This window comes from Myotis lucifugus, unplaced genomic scaffold (assembly GCF_000147115.1).
Source record: "Myotis lucifugus unplaced genomic scaffold, Myoluc2.0 scaffold_222, whole genome shotgun sequence".
NCBI classification, from domain to species: Eukaryota; Metazoa; Chordata; class Mammalia; order Chiroptera; family Vespertilionidae; genus Myotis; species Myotis lucifugus.
Window position 1 is genome coordinate 1193136 of NW_005871270.1, and position 18116 is coordinate 1211251.

The following is an 18116-nucleotide window of genomic DNA, read 5'->3' on the forward strand; positions in this document are numbered from 1 at the left end:
TACCTTTGAGCCGCTACACCAACTCTTCCCTCTGTCTAAAACACAACCTCTCCATCTCGCATTGGCTTAACCATCAGGACCCAGCTTAGTTATATGTCACTCTGGGGAGCCTTTTATGGTCTCCCAAGATTAGTTAGGTAAGTCTTCTGTATGCTCCCATAATACAATAGTATTTGTCATAATGTTTATTACTAGAGGCCCAGTGCACGAAATTTGTGCATGGGTAGGGTTCTTAGGCCTGGCCGGCGATCAGGGCCGATCTGTGGGGTGACCAGTGGGGCAATCGGGGGGCCCCCCACTGGCATCTGCCTTGGCTGGCCTGGGGCTAGGGCTGGAGGCAGCTCCTGCGTTGAGCATCTGCCCCCTGGTGGTCAGTGTGTGTCATAGTGACCGGTCATCCCGCTGGTCATTCCGTCATTTGGTCAATTTGCATATTAGGCTTTTATTATATAGGATTGATTTTAATTCTTTGTGTGTGTTATGCAGATTATAAACTCCTTGACTATTTTATTTATATTGCTATCCATTGATTCCTAGCGCAGTGCCTGACAAATAATAGCTGCTTATTACATTTGTTGATTGAATAAACAGTGGCATTTTCTGGCTTAAAACCTTTAGTGATTTCCTCATTGATTACAGTGTAGTTTATAACCTTAGTTGCATACCTCGGTTGCAGGTTCATCCTGGTCCCTTTTATGGCATGTGCAGGGAGGCAACCAATCGATGTGTCTCTTTCATGTCGATGTTTCTCTCACTTCCTTTCTTTCCCTCCCTTCCCCTCTCTCTAAAAAATTATTGGGAAAAATATCCTCGGGTGAGGATTAAAAAAAAAAAAGATGACAAGAATGTCTCAAGATGCTACAAGGTTCAAAGAAGTTACTATGAAAGTGCTTTGTAAAACCAATTAGTTTCTGGTTATTATATACTAGAGGCCCGATGCACGAAGATTTGTGCAAGAACAGGCCTTCCTTCCCCTGGCTGCCAGCACCGCCTTCACTCTGACCGGAACCGCCTTTCCGCCTTCCCATGCTGCCCAGAGGCCCAGAGTGGCTGAGGTGGTGCATCCCACCTGCGTCATTGCCATGGCAAAGATGCAAGTGTCCTGCCCCACCCACTTGGTCCCTGCGCATGCAAATTAACCCATCATCTTTGTTGGGTTAATTTGCATACTCACTCCTGATTGGCTGGTGTGTGTCGCAAAGGTACAGTCAATTTGCATCTTTCTCTTTTATTAGTGTAGATGACAGCAGGGATAGTATCTTACTCATTTGTATACTTCTAATCTTTCAATAGTGCCCTGTGTTTGGAAGATACTTTATGGATATTGGCTGATGATTAAATAGGGAGGAAAGGAAGCAAACATTTTATGCCATCTAAAAAGTGAAGTCAAGGTGCCTCGTTAGTGCAGTAGGTAGCAAGTCAGTCTCATAAAAAGTGAAGTCAAGGTAAATTTTCTAACACATTTTAGCACCTGTAAATGGCTGGAACACTTACCTCATGAATGGAATAATTTCTGAATGGCCTAATGGCCTTTTGCACTATTCAATTGTAAGACCTCTTGTGTAGTCATACTTTGACTCTGTAACTAACTTGCTTAACAACTTATTTTCTATCCAGCTAGCCAGTCAAACATGTATTTCTGGTATACCCAGAAGGAACAGAACTGAGCACTAGACTTCTTTTTTTTAAAAAAAAAAATATTTTTATTGATTTCAGAGAGGAAGGAAGTGGGAGAGAGAGATAGAAACATCAATAATGAGAGAGAATAATTGATTGGCTGCCTCCTGCATGCCCCACACTGGGGATCCAGCCCGCAACCTGGGCATGTGCCCTGACCAAGAATTGAACCATGACCTCCTGGTTTATAGCTTGATACTCAACCACTGAGCCATGCTGGCTGGGCAAAATATTTCATTTTTTTTTAAACCAATGATTTATTGTACTTGGCAGTATCAGGGACACTTTTTATTTAATTTTTATTTTTTGTTTTGTTTATTAATCCTCACCCGGGGCTATTTTTTCCATTGATTTTAGAGAGAGTGGAAGGGAGGGGGGGTGGAGAGAGAGAGTGAGAGAGAAACATTGATGCGCGAGAGACATATGGATTGGTTACCTCACACACGTGCCCTGACCAGGGCTGGGTATTGAACCTGCAACCCAGGTATGTGCCCTTGATGGAGAATTGAACCTGTCACCCTTTGGTGTGTGGGCCGACACTCTAAGCACGCTCAGTGGACACTGACCAGGGCAGGGACACTTTCTAAAAAACTTTTCTGATGATAAATCATTACATATTCATTAAACAAGTAGCTCATATTTTTAGAATGTTAATTGCATTTTCTTTTTTCATCCTTATGACAACCCTCTGAGATATAGCCATTATTATTGCTATTTTATGTAAGAAGAAACAGAGACTTAGAGAGATTAAATAATACTTGAAAAGCTGGCCTCCCACTTTTTACCTACTTAGTTCTTCAATTTTCAAATCTTAGTTTCAATTTTCACTTCATTGTAGTGGCTTTTCCTCATAACCTCCCCCCAACTAGGTCATGACTTCACTTATTATTCTCTTGGAAACCACCCTTTCCTTTTCCATTGTAGCACATCTCATAACATCTCAGAATCCTTCATTTATTTGAATGTTTGTTTGTTTATGTCTCTTTCCATATATCAGTTCAATGAGGACTGGGACCATTTTCTGTTTTGTTTGCCACTAGCACCAAATTGGTAGAGGTCACTTGTAGAGTAGGGGTGGGTAGAGGAAGTAGTCAGGCTTCTTCACGCACTGTTTTTCCATCAAGCTAGGGAAGCTAAAGACCAGGTTCTTAAATGTTGGAAGGCTGGAGTGTTGACACAATTGAGGGCACCACAATTAAGGATAGTTATGGTGAGTGTGCTTCTTATTCTATTTACTAACTTGTTAACCTGATAAAGCTAAAATATGAATTGCTTTAACTGCTTGGCAAGGATGTTATAGAAGGAAAGTATATGATATGGGCCTTAAAATGGCTTGCCTTTCAGTTCTGCTCTTTCATATTACATTGTTATTTCATGCCCTTGGGCATTGTTTTCCCTATGAACATGTACTCTTGAAAAATTTTTTTATCTATCCATGGCAAGTGAGATAAATAAGGGTAATGTAATGTATGTTGATATCAACTAACTTATCCTATACATAAGATCATAGAAATACTTTTCTGAGAATACCTAGAAGATAAGGAAACATTCACGAAGATGAGATAGAAGATTAAAATTTTGAAAGATGTCTTGATAAGCCCATCATAAGTTAAAAATATCAAGTTGAACTGAACCGGTTTGGCTCAGTGGATAGAGCGTTGGCCTGTGGACTGAAGGGTCCCAGGTTCGATTCCGGTCAAGGGCATGTGCCTTGGTTGCGGGCACATCCCCAGTGGGGGGGCGTGCAGGAGGCAGCTGATCAATCTCTCTCATTGATGTTTCGGACTCTCTATCCCTCTCCCTTCTTCTCTGTAAAAAAAAAAAAAAAAAATCAATAAAATATATATTTTTAAAAAATATATCAAGTTGAAAATGTATTTAATACACCTAACCTGCTGAACATCATAGTTTAGCCTAGCCTGCCTTAAACTTGCTCAGAACACACTATTCAAAAACACTGGTGACACAGTACACTGTAGAGTACCAGTTGTTTGCCCTCATGATTGCATGCCTGGCTGGGAGTTGTGGCTCACTGCTGCTGCCCAGCATCATGAGAGAGTATCGTACTGCATATCCATAGCCCAGGAAAATATCAAAATTCAAAGTGTGATTTCTACTGAATGCATATTGCTTTGCACCATCATTATGTCAAAAAATTGTTAAGTCAAACCATTGTAAGTTGGGGATCATCTGTAGTCTCTTCACTATAGAAGACCAGAGAGTCTTTGTCTGAGCCTTCCAAGGATAGCACACCCCTGCATCTTTAAGGCCCTTCCTTGGACAAGACCTTAAGCTCTAAAGACTGAGTGAGTTATCTGATATGGAGAGTGGAGAAGGGATCCCTGTATGTAAGTTAGGGACATACAATGATTAGGGGCACTTGACTTAATTTATGTAACAACTATTTATTGAGGCCTATTTTGCCAGTCACTGATCTAAGCATGGCATCACACCTGTTCTCAATGAACTTATGAAATGAAATTGTGTGTCAGGACCATCTGAATTTGTTTGGAAAAGGGTTCAGAATTCTGTGCTATGGTTATTTTCTGCTTCTAGTCATTTTTTTTTTTTACAATTTAGAATCCCCAAAACCCTTCTGAGTGACATTATATCCAGATCTGCTGCTTTGCTTGAATTGGGAGTTGGCCATAGATCAGCATTAGCTGCTTCCCAGAGTCCCAGTGGCTGACAGAGGAAAGATACTTTGAACAAGTTGGTAAAATAAATTTAGACTACTTCACTCAAGATTAACCATCTGAATTTTTCTCGTTTACTCTCTCATTTAAGAGGGCACATCATTCTGACACTTGAGATGGTCTGAAACTAAGGAAAAGAAAAGGCTCTCTCTTTTTCCTTGAAGATGTAGATACTTAATGTGTACACCAGACCTCAAATCTGTTTTCTCTGCAATAGAAGCAGAACTGACTGGTTCCTCTTTCCCCACTCCTTCCTTTGATAGTGCCAAGAAATCTTTGTGAATTTCTAGGTATTTAGTTACCTATCTGACCCTTAGCCTTCAGAGGAGATTTCTGCCTGCAATTGGAGTGACTGTTGTGCCGGGAAGCTGTCTTCTACATAGCAAATTGGAAAGCTCTAAAGCCTTTTCTCCCTTTCTACCCCCCTGCCAACCTTCTGCCACTAGAAGATACCATTTGAGCTTTTAGTTTGCCTTCTTTAACTTTTGCTTGACTTCTTCCTTATCCAGAGGTCAAGCCATGTTCTGATATTGGCAGAAGAGGTAAAAGAAATGATTGCTTCATTTGAGGACAGAGTTTCCTTTAATATAAATCACCCTAATTAGAAATCTAACCTCTTTTGGTTTCCACTTTTATTTTGTTACTGTGAAGCCCCTGCTCTTCAAATCTGGTGGGCAAGCAAGGTGCTTTGTCTTCCTTAACAGATTGCTCTGTGCTCCTTTCACTGAGCTCAATCACCAGGTGAATGTCAGAGATTCCTGTCTGGGTGTGGAGAGTGCCAGGTTGTAGCAGATGTAGGCAGCAAGCCGGAAGGAAGAATGCTTTTAAAACATGGCTCCAATAGCCATGTATTGGTAGAGTTATTCTGAATTTTGGATAGAAAAGCAGGCTGGATGAATGGTCAGGAGCCCTGGCTTGATCTTAAATCATGTCTGAGACCATTGATTGCTAGCAGAGCTTCATGGGGTAAAGGGAACAGTTTTCTTATCTTAGTTTATTTCTTTGAGACAGTTTGTTCTACAGATTTATCTTTTTAATGTTTATTTAAACAAATTTGAGTTTGATTATGAGTTGTTTGATTAAAAGTTAAAAATCTATGGGGAAAGCTTAATCATACTTTTTTGAATCTGTGGGTAAACAATCATTTTAATGTTTATAGTAGCTTACATGCATAGAAAAACACTTGTACTACTTCAGGTATGTTAAACCTATGTTCCTTAAAGTGGTGAGTGGGTTTATAGTAAGTGTCTCTCTGTGGGAAACATGAAGGAAGTGAGGGAAGATATCTTTATGGCCTCTTCTACTTGGCTTTCAGGGGCTGATAAAAGAACTATCTTCTATAATTTCCAAAAAAAGATATCAGTTATATTTTTTTAAGTTCATGTGATTCTGACTACTTTAAGGAGTCTGCTGATTAGAGTGGTAAAAGGTTTCTCAGAACTTCATATCACCGAGTGGCCAAACACACTGTTTTGTATTACTCTTTATATTCAGTGCTACCATAGTATCTGCCATATAATAGGCATTATTAATATTTGTTTTGCATGGTATTTATCAGAAAATTGCTCTAAAAGCATATTTCTCTTTTTGATCTTAAATTACCATAATGACTAAATTGGGAGGGTTTCCAGTAAAAGAGGGAAGTTAAAACCTGCCTCCATTTATTTAACTGTACTTATTCATTTGTTCATTCAACAATTTATTGTTCACTTTACTGGCTCCTGGGCTGACAAAGTTGAGAAACACCTGGTCTCTGCCATAAAGGTTTTAGTACAATGTGATAAACAATAGTAGAAATACATACAGGACGCTAAAACGGTACAAAGTATGGGGTGGGGTATCAGGAAATGCTTTCTAAAATAAGAGACTCAGACTGGGTTTAGAAGGATGAATAAAAATTAGCAAAGCTATGAAGGGGAAGAAGAGTATTCTGGGCAGTAGATGAGCATATCTGAAAGCAGAAAGTGAAACATTAAATATTCTGAAACACATTTTGGGTTCCCTTTCTCTTTGAGTCAGTTTAGTACTACTGATTAAGTCAGACAGGCCCTGGTGGACTTCCTGGAGTGGAGGCTGAACCAGCACACACTTGGGCCTTGGCAGATGTACGGATGTGTGCTTGCAGTGGCTTGGAACCTTGAGCTGAGAACAGGAGGCTCCTTTGGAGCACAACCCTCCCACAGGGTACTCTTGGGATGCCTGTCCTGGAATTACCCAGGGCAGTAACAAAGCTCTCCTTTCTTCTTTAAACCAAGCCAGCAGGATGGGATGTCTGCTAGCCTTTGTGTTTGGAGCCGACCAACAAACATACAGTGGCCAGCACAATGGCATTGTTGGACTTCAGTGAAAAGTAGGTCGAGGCCCAGTCCTTCCTCTGTCGAGGGCCCATCCAAAGAACAGAGGTTCAACAAGCCACTGATTTGGCTGTTCGACCTTGATGCTGGTTTCTGACTTACTGATAGCACATAAGATTACAGGATCTCTTCCCACTGCTTCTCTGAACACCTCAATTTGGAATTGCTGAATTGCCTTTAACTCTTTTTTTCCTCAGTTTCATATCTACCACTCACTTGCTAAATTCTTTCTGCATATTCTAACTCTAGCCCACTTTTTCATGCCTAAAATAGCACTCTAAATCAGGCATTTGGTCATCTCTCATGTGGTCTGTTACAGTACCCTCCCTTCAGCCCTTCTCCCGTACTTATACTTTATGCAGGGAAAAAAAGAATAACTACTAGTCTCTGTACTTCATATTTGTCTTCCATGAAATGGAAATGAATCCTCAACAGTGAGTGATTAGCCAGGCCTCAGTGTGGGGAGGGTAATCCAGGTAAAGGGATCAGGAATGTGTACAAATGTGCTGGTAGGCAGGGAATGAAATCTTTATAAGCAGGAGTGAAAGGCTTGTTTGCCATGCTGATTGTGGGTTTTATTCTAAGAGTAATAGGGCATCATTGAATAATTTTAAGAGGAGAGTGACTTCAGGTTGACATTTCAGAAGGTTTTGGCTGTATTATGTAAAATGGATGGGAATAAGGACTAAGCATGTTCAAGACATGAAGGAAACCAGAAGACTAGTTAGAAAGCTAAACCCAGGGGAGGAATAATGATGATGAGATATTGATTGTGGGGAGAATGTGTTGTGTAGTATGAGGTAAGCATTGTGTTAGACATACTCTGTACACATTATATCTTTTAATTATTACCTGCCTTTGATTAAACATCGCATCCTGTTGATTCTACCTCAGAGATGTCTTCAGATATTAATCTTCTTTTCATTCTTTCTGCCATTGTCTTATTCAGGCCTTTATTGCTTCCCACCTGGATGATTCTAGAAACCTCATAACTATTCTCCAGGCCTTAATTCCTGACCTTTCCATACAGTTTTTTTGTTTTGTTTTTGGTTTTTAATCCTCACCCGAGGATATTTTTCCATTGACTTTTAGAGAGAGTGGAAGAGCCCTAGCTGGTTTGGATCAGTGGATCGAGCATCAGTCTGTAGACTGAAAGGTCCCGGCTTCAATTTCTGTGAAGGGCATATGTCTGGGTTGTGGGCTCGATCCCCAGTGGGGGGTGTGCAGGAGGCAGCCTATCAATGATTCTCTCTCGTTATTGATGTTTCTCTCTCTCTCCCTCTCCCTTCCTCTCTGAAGTAAATAAAAATATATTTAAAGAGAGAGAGAGAGAGAGAGAGAGAAAGAGAGAGAGAGGGAAAGACAGAGAGAAATATTGATGTGAGAGAGACACATTGATTGGTTGCCTCCTACATGAACCCTAACTAGGGCCGGGGCCAGGGAGGAGCCTGCAACCGAGGTATGTGCTTTTGACTGGAATTGAACCTGGGACCCTTTTCCAGGAGCTCTGGGTGGAGTGAGTGGTAGGTATTGCCTAGTGCTGCTCCAGAATATGCTCTGTGTGGACACGTTTATGTGTATCTGTGCCTGAGTTGGTACCATCAGAGCCAATAGGGGATATATGGAAAGAACCATACTTTCAGCCTAGACAACTCCTAACTATCTTTTAGGATCCAACTGAGATATCACTTCCTCTCTGAAATTTTCCAAACTCCTCAGGCAGAGTCAGTTTCTACTTTCATACCCTTAGTATTTATTTCTGTTAAAGGCCTATTGGTATTATTTTCTTGCCTGTGTGTCTTTCACTGAACTTCTTTAAAGTATAATCTGAGTGTTATTTTTATATGTTTACTATGTGCTAAGTATTCTTCAGTCACTGGGGGATATAATGTTGATGTAAATGAACTGGTTCTTATTCTCATACTAGAGGCGTGGTGCACGAATTCGTGCACAGGTGGGGTCCTGCTCCCAATCGGAGTGGAGGCCAATTGGGGCCAGGCCAACCGCAGGAGGTTGGCCGGCCACAGTGGGTGTCATAGCGATCAGTCGTTCTGGTTACTTGGCTTTTTTTTTTTTTTTGGCTTTTTTTTTGGACTTTTAATTTCTTTATTGATTTGGTATTACATATGTATCCTTATTCCCCCCATAGCCCCCCACTCATGCCCTCACCCCCCTGTTGTCTGTGTCCCTTGGTTAGGCTTATATGCATGCATACAAGTCCTTTGGTTGATCTCTTCCCCTTACCCCCACCTTCCCCTACCTTCCCTCTGAGGTTTGATGTTCTGATTGATGATTCTCTGTCTCTGGATCTGCTTATGTTCATCAGTTTATGTTGTTCATTATATTCCATAAATGAGTGAGAGCATGTGATATTTATCTTTCTCTGACTGGCTTATTTCATTAGCATAATGCTCTCCAGTTCCATCCATGCTGTTGCAAATGGTAAGAACTTCTTTTTTACCGCAGCGTAGTATTCCATTGTGTAGATGTACCACAGTTTTTTAATCCACTCATCTGCTGATGGGCACTTAGGCTGTTTCCAAATCTTAGCTATGGTGAATTGTGCTGCTATGAACATAGGGGTGCATATATCCTTTCTGATTGGTGTTTCTAGTTTCTTGGGATATATTCCTAGAAGTGGGATCACTGGGTCAAATGGGAGTTCCATTTTTAGTTTTTTGAGGAAACTTTTCAATCGTTGTTTTTAATCTTAATATTTTTGTTCAGCTGCTTTGGAGAACTACGAAGAAATACAAAATTACCTTACCCAAGAGTTTTGAGTGGGTAATTTTGTTATTTCTTGTTGGCTGAAATCTCCCTTATGTTGACATTGCAAAGACACTGTGCACTGACAGAGGACAGGTAAAAGTGTTGTCTTCACAGCCCTCTAAAAACTTAGGAAGGCAAATGACCATTTCCTGTAAAGTACAGAATAGTATAATAAATAACAGCAACAGAGGACCATAAAGCCCCACATGTGCCGAAAAAAAGCAAGTTTGCAAATATTTAAGTGAGAGTAACAGCCTATATAATAAAGAGGGAATATGCAAATTGACCGTCACTCCACCACAAAATGGCTGTGCCCACAGTGGAGACGGGGGAGGGCAGGTTTCCGTAACACAAGATGGCTGCGCCCACAGTGGAGATGGGGTGGTGTTTCCGTAACACAAGATGGCTGCTCGTTTCCGTAATGAGCCTTAACGAGCAATCAGCAGGGACCTGAGGCTGCGCCCCCCCAAGCCCCCCCCCTGCGTGGGGTTTGACGGGACCTCAGGCCACGCCCCCCACCCTGGCGCCAGGCCAGGGGACCTGAGGCCGCACCCCCCCCCCCCCGGCGGGGCTTGACGAGGACCTCAAGGCATGCCCCCTGCCCTGGCACCAGGCTGGGGGCCCTGAGGATGCGCTTGGGGACCTGAGGCTGCACCCCTCACCCTGCGGGACTTGACGAGGGCCCCGAGGCTGCACCCCCTACGTGGTGGGGCTTGATGGGGGACCTGAGGCTGCACCCCTCACCCTGCGGGGCTTGACGAGGGCCCCGAGGCTGCACCCCCTACCCGGTGGGACTTGACGGGGGATCTGAGGCTGTGCCCCCAGCCTGGCGCCGGGCCAGGGGACCTGAGGCTGCTCCCCCCACCCGGTGGGGCTTGACAAGGGTTGGGCCGGCTGGGTCTGGATCTCGCCCAATGGGGGTGGGGCCAGCTGGGTCTGGGTCTTGCGTGATTTTGAGGTGCCGCGGGTGTGTGGGGACTTGACTCTGGGTCCTGCAGCACGCCCCAGACTCTGACAGGAGGAAGATTTTCATATACATTTTACTAATTTTCTTTCATCTCTGACACTTCTATTATAGAGAAAGGGCAAATAGCAATATTAAAATATTTTCTCTAATTAATCCCCCTTTAATGTGCATGAATTCTGTGCACCGGGCCACTAGTCATATAATAAAGAAAAAGTAAACTGCCTAAGTGTCCAGAATTCTGCCTCCACAGCATACATCCATTTTCAAGCCATTTCAATGAAGACTTTCCTTACAGTAAACAAACAAACAAAAAAATGATGAAAGTTCTATTTACTATGTTGGAAATGCAAAATAAATAAATAAAACTGCTAATTCCATAAAATATTTGGAACTGATTTTGTTTTCATAAATACATAAAATGGTTGTTGGTGTTTATCTCTTTTTAAAGTTTTAATTGTCATTCATTCTTACTGTTTAAAAAAAAACACATTCAAACTAATGTCAACCTTTAAGAATAAACTTTGGAATATTTAAAAAAACATGTTTGGAAAAATGAACCACATTTTTCATTGCCAGAATTATGCTTTGTTCTTGGTAGAATCATCTTTGTTCCTTCTTTTTACGTCCCAATGATAAACCTGACCCTATTGACTTCAGTGGCAGTCAATGGATCTCAATGAAAGTCAAGGTCTTCCTTAAGAGAATCCAGATTTAGCCGAAACCGGTTTGGCTCAGTGGATAGAGCGTCAGCCTGTGGACTGAAAGGTCCCAGGTTCGATTCCGGTCAGGGGCATGTACCTGGGTTGCGGGCACGTCCCCAGTGGGAGATGTGCAGGAGGCAGCTGATCGATGTTTCTCTCTCATCGATGTTTCTAGCTCTCTATCTCTCTCCCTTCCTCTCTGTAAAAATCAATAAAAATATATTTAAAAAAAAAAAAAAAAGAGAATCCAGATTCTTTGTGGCAGTGGTTAAATTCTTTTTCAATGATGCCTGAGCTTCATCAATATCATATTCAAGCATTACATTAGCCCCCAACCACAGACACACTTTATTGGTAGGAGGAACTGAAGCTTTGCCATACAGGTTATCTGCCAGTAAGAATCTGGTCTCCATTGAATTGGTGGACTCCTTCTTCTGCATGTATTTCTGAATTTCTAAAGTCTGCTTAATTTCAGGAATCTGACCCTTTAGCTTCCTTTTCCTTTGAGCAAGGTTGAGTTCCATAAACTTATACTTCTGGTACTGTTCACCCAACTTCTTTAGCACTGTATCCACAGTCTCATTCCCAGGCTGTTTCATGTAGGAATCCACATCTTCCACAAACACGGCCTCAGGAATCCCCAGGTGGAGCCACCGCCCGTTCCTGAATCGAGTTCTCCTAAACCACAGCCATCTCTAGCCTTGCTTGGCTTTTATATATGTAGATGGATGTGGTGGGAAGGGGAAGGGTGCTCAATAAATGTTTGTTAGAAATAACCTGAATTGATAATTCTTATGTGGAGAACTGAGTATCTACTTATCTGTCCTTTTGGCAATTTTTTTAGGGTGTTGGCATATGATTTCTTGCATATGTAATGTTGTTTAGTAAACATACATTTATCTATTGAGCGCTTTCTAGGAAAAGGAGTCTCTTTTTTTTTTATCAAACAAATAAGTTTTATTGGCATCTAAAAACAAAATTCATCCAACATTGAAACGTACTTTAATATTTATGTTGTTGTTTTCTTTTTACTCACTGCAGTATGAGGAACAAATCACAAACACTTACTTTGGAGAAACAGAGACCATAGTGTAGATTTTACAAAATCACTTTTTAAAATCTCTGTATTGTGCTCCTCAAATACCTAGAGCCAGTCTTTGCATAAAATATCACAGCTTTGTCTATTACCTTAAAATTCTGCAGCAGCCTAAAGCTATGGATAAGATATAACACGGCTTGCTATTCTGAAATATACCTATTGCCATATCCAACCTAATAGTAGTATCTAAAAAATCCTTTCTTCCATAGGAAGTCTCTGACAAGCTGTTATTCATTTCATTGAAGTTAAAAGAATCTGGGGGCAACATTTATATTTTATCAGAAAAATAAAAAATGTTTACCTATCATGTTCATATTAAGAACAATGTCTATACAAGTCAGTTGTACAATTATTTTAAGAGAAAAGTGAACATGAACATCAGATTAACTTAATTCTGGCAGACAAAAGTGAACAACTATGGTCCAGTCAGCCATTAATCTATTACAGAGAGATGACAACTTTACAAAAGGTATCTTTTACCTACTGAGTGATGATTATGTCCCCTCAGTTTCTGTGTTTTCTACCACTGGTTCACTTTCTACATCAGCAACGGTGTCACTCTTCTCCTTGTTTATTTCATTAAAAGGAGTCTTTTTAATGAAATCAAGTATCAAACACAAATGAAATGGCAGGAACTCTGTTCTAATATTTTATTAGATCATGTAGAGAAGAGGCAGGTTTTGGTGTAGGTGAAGTTGAGGGACAATCACTGAGGGGTATTAAAGTACCTAAAACATGTGGCTGATATTATAGTTTTCTGAACTTGAAAGTTTAAAAGAACAATAAGAAATGGAAAGTGTAAAAATGTCTCTTTCTGGTAAGTTATGCAAATATATTGCCAATGCCCTAGCTTGTTTTGTAGGGCTGCCCAAGGGACTGGTCTGGAAGAAAAAGACAGCGAAGCAGCTGTTATTCTCATCCGGGAAAGCTGAATGTGCTAGTGCAGTTGCTCTTGTCTCTGCTTCCCTGATTTTCTCAGAGGACATACCAGCTGAGTCTGCACTGGGAGTTGCTATGGGGAAGTAAACGTTCCAACTAATGGGCACACAGTGTGTAGCAACTTAGAAATCTTCCTTGTTGGCAGATCTCAAACTTCCTTTCCTCATAGATGCAAAAGGTCTTGAGACATTGAGAAGTTGTGGTTTCTGAGGCCCAGAGACTTATCAGCCCCACCAGAGTATTCACCGAAGGCCAGCAAGAGAGATTGGTTGTAACAATAAACTTCGTTTGGTTTCCGTCTCTGGTTTGTACTTTTTCCATTTTGCCTGGAAAATTCAGAGCCTAGCCAGTGTGATTCCTCACCTTGTCTCACCTTTCTTCTCTGCTCTCCATCCTCTGGCTTGGTCTGTGAATCTCTCAGGCCTTCAGAGACATGGCTGAAGAGAGTAAATGTGTTTCTCTGAACCAGAATCCAAAGTTCTGGCTTAGTCTGGCCTACAGATAGTGCACATACAGACAGCCTTTACGTCAGCTTTTCTGCATGGCCTCAGACGGGAAACCTGAGTGACTCCTGGTCAGGCCTTCCATGTTACAGTGTCACCCTGCCAAACAAGTGAACCACCACCCCTTCAGGTCTTTCTGACTCTCAGAGCTAAAGGAATTTGTCTGCATGATTAGGTGTCAGCTTTATTGCTCCCATGTAGCTTGGAGTTTGCAGGTTCAGTTTCTTTTTAGCAAATGAGCACTTCATATGTGAACGACAGACAGATTCAACTGCAGTGAATTAATGAAGGAAGGCACTGTGCTAATGCCATCAGTATGCCTCATTTTGAGATTTCCAAAGATGGATTATCAAGCAGGATGAAGCAGATCGGCAGGTTTTCCTTTTGAGAAGTTAGGTGTATTTTTAGCCATTCTCCCTGCTTTGCCAAACCTGATCCGCCTCATCCAAGGATCTGAAGTGCTGCATCGTGCTGCCCCCAACTGGTTCTTTTGGTGCTTATGTTACCACATCAGAAAATCTCAGATTATGTGGCACTTAAAATTTTTTTAAATACATTTTTATTGATTTCAGAGAGGAAGGGAGAGGGAGAGAGAGATAGAAACATCAATGATGAGAGAATCATTAATCAGCTGCCTTCTGCAGGCCCCCTACTGGGGACCGAGCCCACAACCCAGGCATGTGCCCTTGACCGGAATCGAACCTGGGACCCTTTAGTCCACTGAGCCAAACCGGCTAGGGCTTAAATTTTTTTTAAGCACTTTCATATATTTGTACTAGATTCTCATAACAACATTGTGAGTTATATGGATCAGAAATGATCACACCTTTATAGGTGGGAAAACTGAAGGATAGCTTTATTAGTTGACTTGTCCAAAGTTAAATGATTATTAAAAGGCAGAATTCGCCCTAGCCAGTTTGGCTCAGCGGATAGAGTGTCGGCCTGTGGACTGAAGGATCCCAAGTTCGATTCTGGCCAAGGGCACATGCCTGGGTTTCAGGCTCGATCCCCAGTGGGGGGCATGCAGGAGGCAGCCAATCAATGATTCTCTCTCATCATTGATGTTTCTATCTCTCCCTCTTCTTTCCTCTCTGAAATCAATAAAAGAAATATATATATATTTTTAAAATATATTTTATTGATTTTTACAGAGAGGAAGGGAGAGGGATAGAGAGTTAGAAACATCAATGAGAGAGAAACATCGATCAGCTGCCTCCTGCACACCCCCTACTGGGGATGTGCCTGCAACCAAGGTACATGCCCTTGCCCGGAATCAAACCTGGGACCCTTCAGTCCGCAGGCCGACGCTCTATCCACTGAACCAAACCGGTCAGGGCAGAAATATATTTTTTTAAAAAGGCAGAATTGGACTAAAATTCAGATGTCTTGCCCTCGATCCTATTAAGTTCCCTGGTCTTTTGTAAATTCAGTAATACCCCCCATAGTAGGTATTAAGAGCTTAATTTAGACTTGGAGGAATTTTCCCCCTTTTCTCCCTTGGAAGGAGGAGGGAGATAATACCAAATCATGTGAGGTTTGAATAAATTCATTAACCTAATTGGCAAAAAACTTTGAGCTCCTATTTTGCATGAGGCTCTCTGATTTGGGTGCTGCGGTATCCTACCTCTGAGGTGTAATGTAGTGGTAAAGTATATTGATGCTGGAGCCAGGCTGCCTGGGCTTGAACCCTGGCTCTGCTCCTTAATAACTGGGTAACCTTGAGCAAGTTTGTTAACATGTAAATGCCTTTTGTCAAATGGGGATAATAGTACACTTTACCTCATAGGGTTATGTGCAGTGAATGAGATAATTTTAAGTTCTTAGAATAGTGCCTGGCACAAAGTAAGCACATATAAATAACTATTAGCTGCTGTTATTATCATTATCTCCATATAAATGCTTATTTGCTCTTTTTAAAAATATTTTTATTGATTTCAGAGAGGAAAGGAGAAGGAGAGAGAGAGAGAAACATCAATGATGAGAGAGAATCATTTATCAGCTGCCTCCTGCACATCCTCCACTAGGGATCAAGCCTGCAACCTGGACATGTGCCCTGACCGGGAATCGAATTGTGACCTCCTGGTTTATAGATCGACACTCAACCACTGAGCCACACCAGCCGGGCACTTATTTATTCTTTTAAAAAGAAAAAGCAAAACAGCCCTTCATGGGTATGTAGGAATGACAGCCAGATTTCTTAAAAGAGTACATCTTCACAAACTTTCTCCATAGTTTTCTCTCCTACTCACTTGGCTCTTACTCTGGTCTTAATCACTTTACTGAAACTGCTCTGGCCATGGATGCCAGTGACTTAGTTATAAATTCTGTAGATACTTTTAATGCTCATCTTACTTGATACTTTTGGTCTTTTCCTCTTTGGAGTATTATCTTTCTTTGACTTCTGTAATGATATTCTTACTTGGTTCTTCTTTTCCTGCCTGCTTCTGTAAATGTTCTTTTCTCACCTTACATGTTAACCCCTGGGAAATTTCATACATTCCTTGGCTTCAGTGATTACTTTTGCTCAATGTTATTGCTTCTTAAATCTTAGTGTCTAGCCTAACGTTGTTCCTGAACTTTAAACAACTCTCTATATGACACCTCCACTTTGGTTGTTCCACAAGCCTTTAAACTCAACATCGCCTTCGGAGAGGAAGGGAGAGGGAGAGAGATAGAAACATCAATGATGAGAGAGAATCATTGACTGGCTGACTCCTGCATGCCTCCTACTGGGGATCGAGCCCGAAACCCAGGCATGTGCCCTTGACTGGAATCTGAACCTTGGACCCTTCAGTCTGCAGGCCAACGCTTTATCCACTCAGTCAAACCGGCTGGGGCTCAAGTTTTGTTTTTTTGTTTTTTTACTCTGCCATCTAAGTACATCTTTTTTTAAAAAAAAGTTTTTATTGATTTTAGAGAGAGAGGAAGGGAGAGAGGGAGAGAGAGAAGCATCAATGAGAGAGAAACATCTATTGGCTGCCTTCTGCATGCCCCTTACCCACAACCCAGTCTCGATCCCCATTTACCCTGACTGGGAATTGAACCAGTGACCTCTTGGTACATGGGATGACACTCAACCAACAGCCACACCAGCCAGGGCTCTAAGTACACCTTGAATCTTGCTCTGTTCCATTGCCTCCACGATTGCCTTAACTCAGACACCCTTCTTTCACCAGGATTATTGCAATACTCTTCTATTTTTCCTTTTCCATATTCTCCACTCTATTCTATCATACCATTGCTAAAATAATATTTTCTTTAAAAGCAAATATAAATGTTATTTTGTCTAAAAGACTTTCTTTTGTTCCCTGTAGACAAGGTAAAGCCCATATATCAGTGGTTCTCAACCTTGGCTGCACATTAGAATCACCTGGGAATTTTTTTAAAATCCTAAGGTGATTCTAATGTGCAGCCAAGGTTGAGAACCACTGCCATATATCTTAGCAAAGCATATCAGCCTCACCTGCTTCTTTTGGCCATATTGAGTAAATTGGTTTTCTATGTGCATCATGCATTTAACCTATATCTTGCATATGCTACTCCCTTTGTGTGGACTGTGTTTCTTTTATGTTCCCCCAGGTTATCCTTTTGACTCCTTATTTCCTTTGTGCAGCTTTCTCTGACATGTTCAGATTGAGTTAGTAACTTTATTCTGTTTGCTACATAGCACTGTGGTGGTACATGTACAAAGCTATATTTTAGCATTTACCAAATGATGTTGTTTGTCTGTATCCCTTAATAGATTGTGATCTCCTTAAAGAAAGGTATCTTTGTGTATAGATGCAGAATAAGCCCTCAGTCACCTAAAAAACAACGATGAACAAAACATCCAGTCTCTATCTTCTAAGTGTTACTCTCTAGTGGTTTCACCACTAGCCTTATATTCCTGACAAATGGTAGCTGGGTTTTCCTTGTTTTACAGTATATCAACGCTGGAAACCTGGAACAGTTGCTAGACAGTAACCTGTACTTGCCCTGGACTGTGAGGGTGAAACTGGCCTATGACATAGCAGTGGGCCTCAGCTATCTTCACTTCAAAGGCATTTTCCATCGGGACCTCACATCTAAGGTATGAAGGCTTTCCTTGCACCACTCGACACTGTTCTCCATTACCAATAAAGCGGTGTTAAGAAACCAGTCATTAATAAGCTTTGAAATGATAGAGTTCTCTTATAGATTTAACATTTAATCACAGAGGATACAAATTAATACTCTATATAGCTATTCCTTAGAAAGCCAATCTCGGCTCACAACAGGTACCTTTCAGTGTCGAGCCAGGCAACACATACATCTTGAGAACCTTCACGCTTTACTTTAATCTCCTGAATATGTGTGTTGCAGGAGCAGATGGCGTGAGGAGGGTTAAGAGGTGCTTGCCCAATAGGATGACAGCAGTCAAGACAATATGGGA

The 18116-nt window shown here is 41.4% G+C and overlaps 1 protein-coding gene and 1 pseudogene across 6 annotated transcripts in view; one reads left to right on the forward strand and one right to left on the reverse strand.

The window, feature by feature from the left end:
- TESK2 (testis-specific kinase 2) overlaps nucleotides 1-18116 on the forward strand; it is a 117448-nt gene that overhangs the window by 88180 nt on the left and 11152 nt on the right. For all 6 annotated transcript variants that reach the window (XM_014463819.2, XM_023761948.1, XM_006098176.3 and 3 more), the window contains one exon: nucleotides 17628-17774. In XM_014463819.2, the coding sequence (XP_014319305.1) occupies nucleotides 17628-17774 (147 nt within the window). The remainder of the gene's footprint in view (nucleotides 1-17627; nucleotides 17775-18116) is intronic.
- LOC106698734 lies at nucleotides 10962-11848 on the reverse strand (annotated as a pseudogene).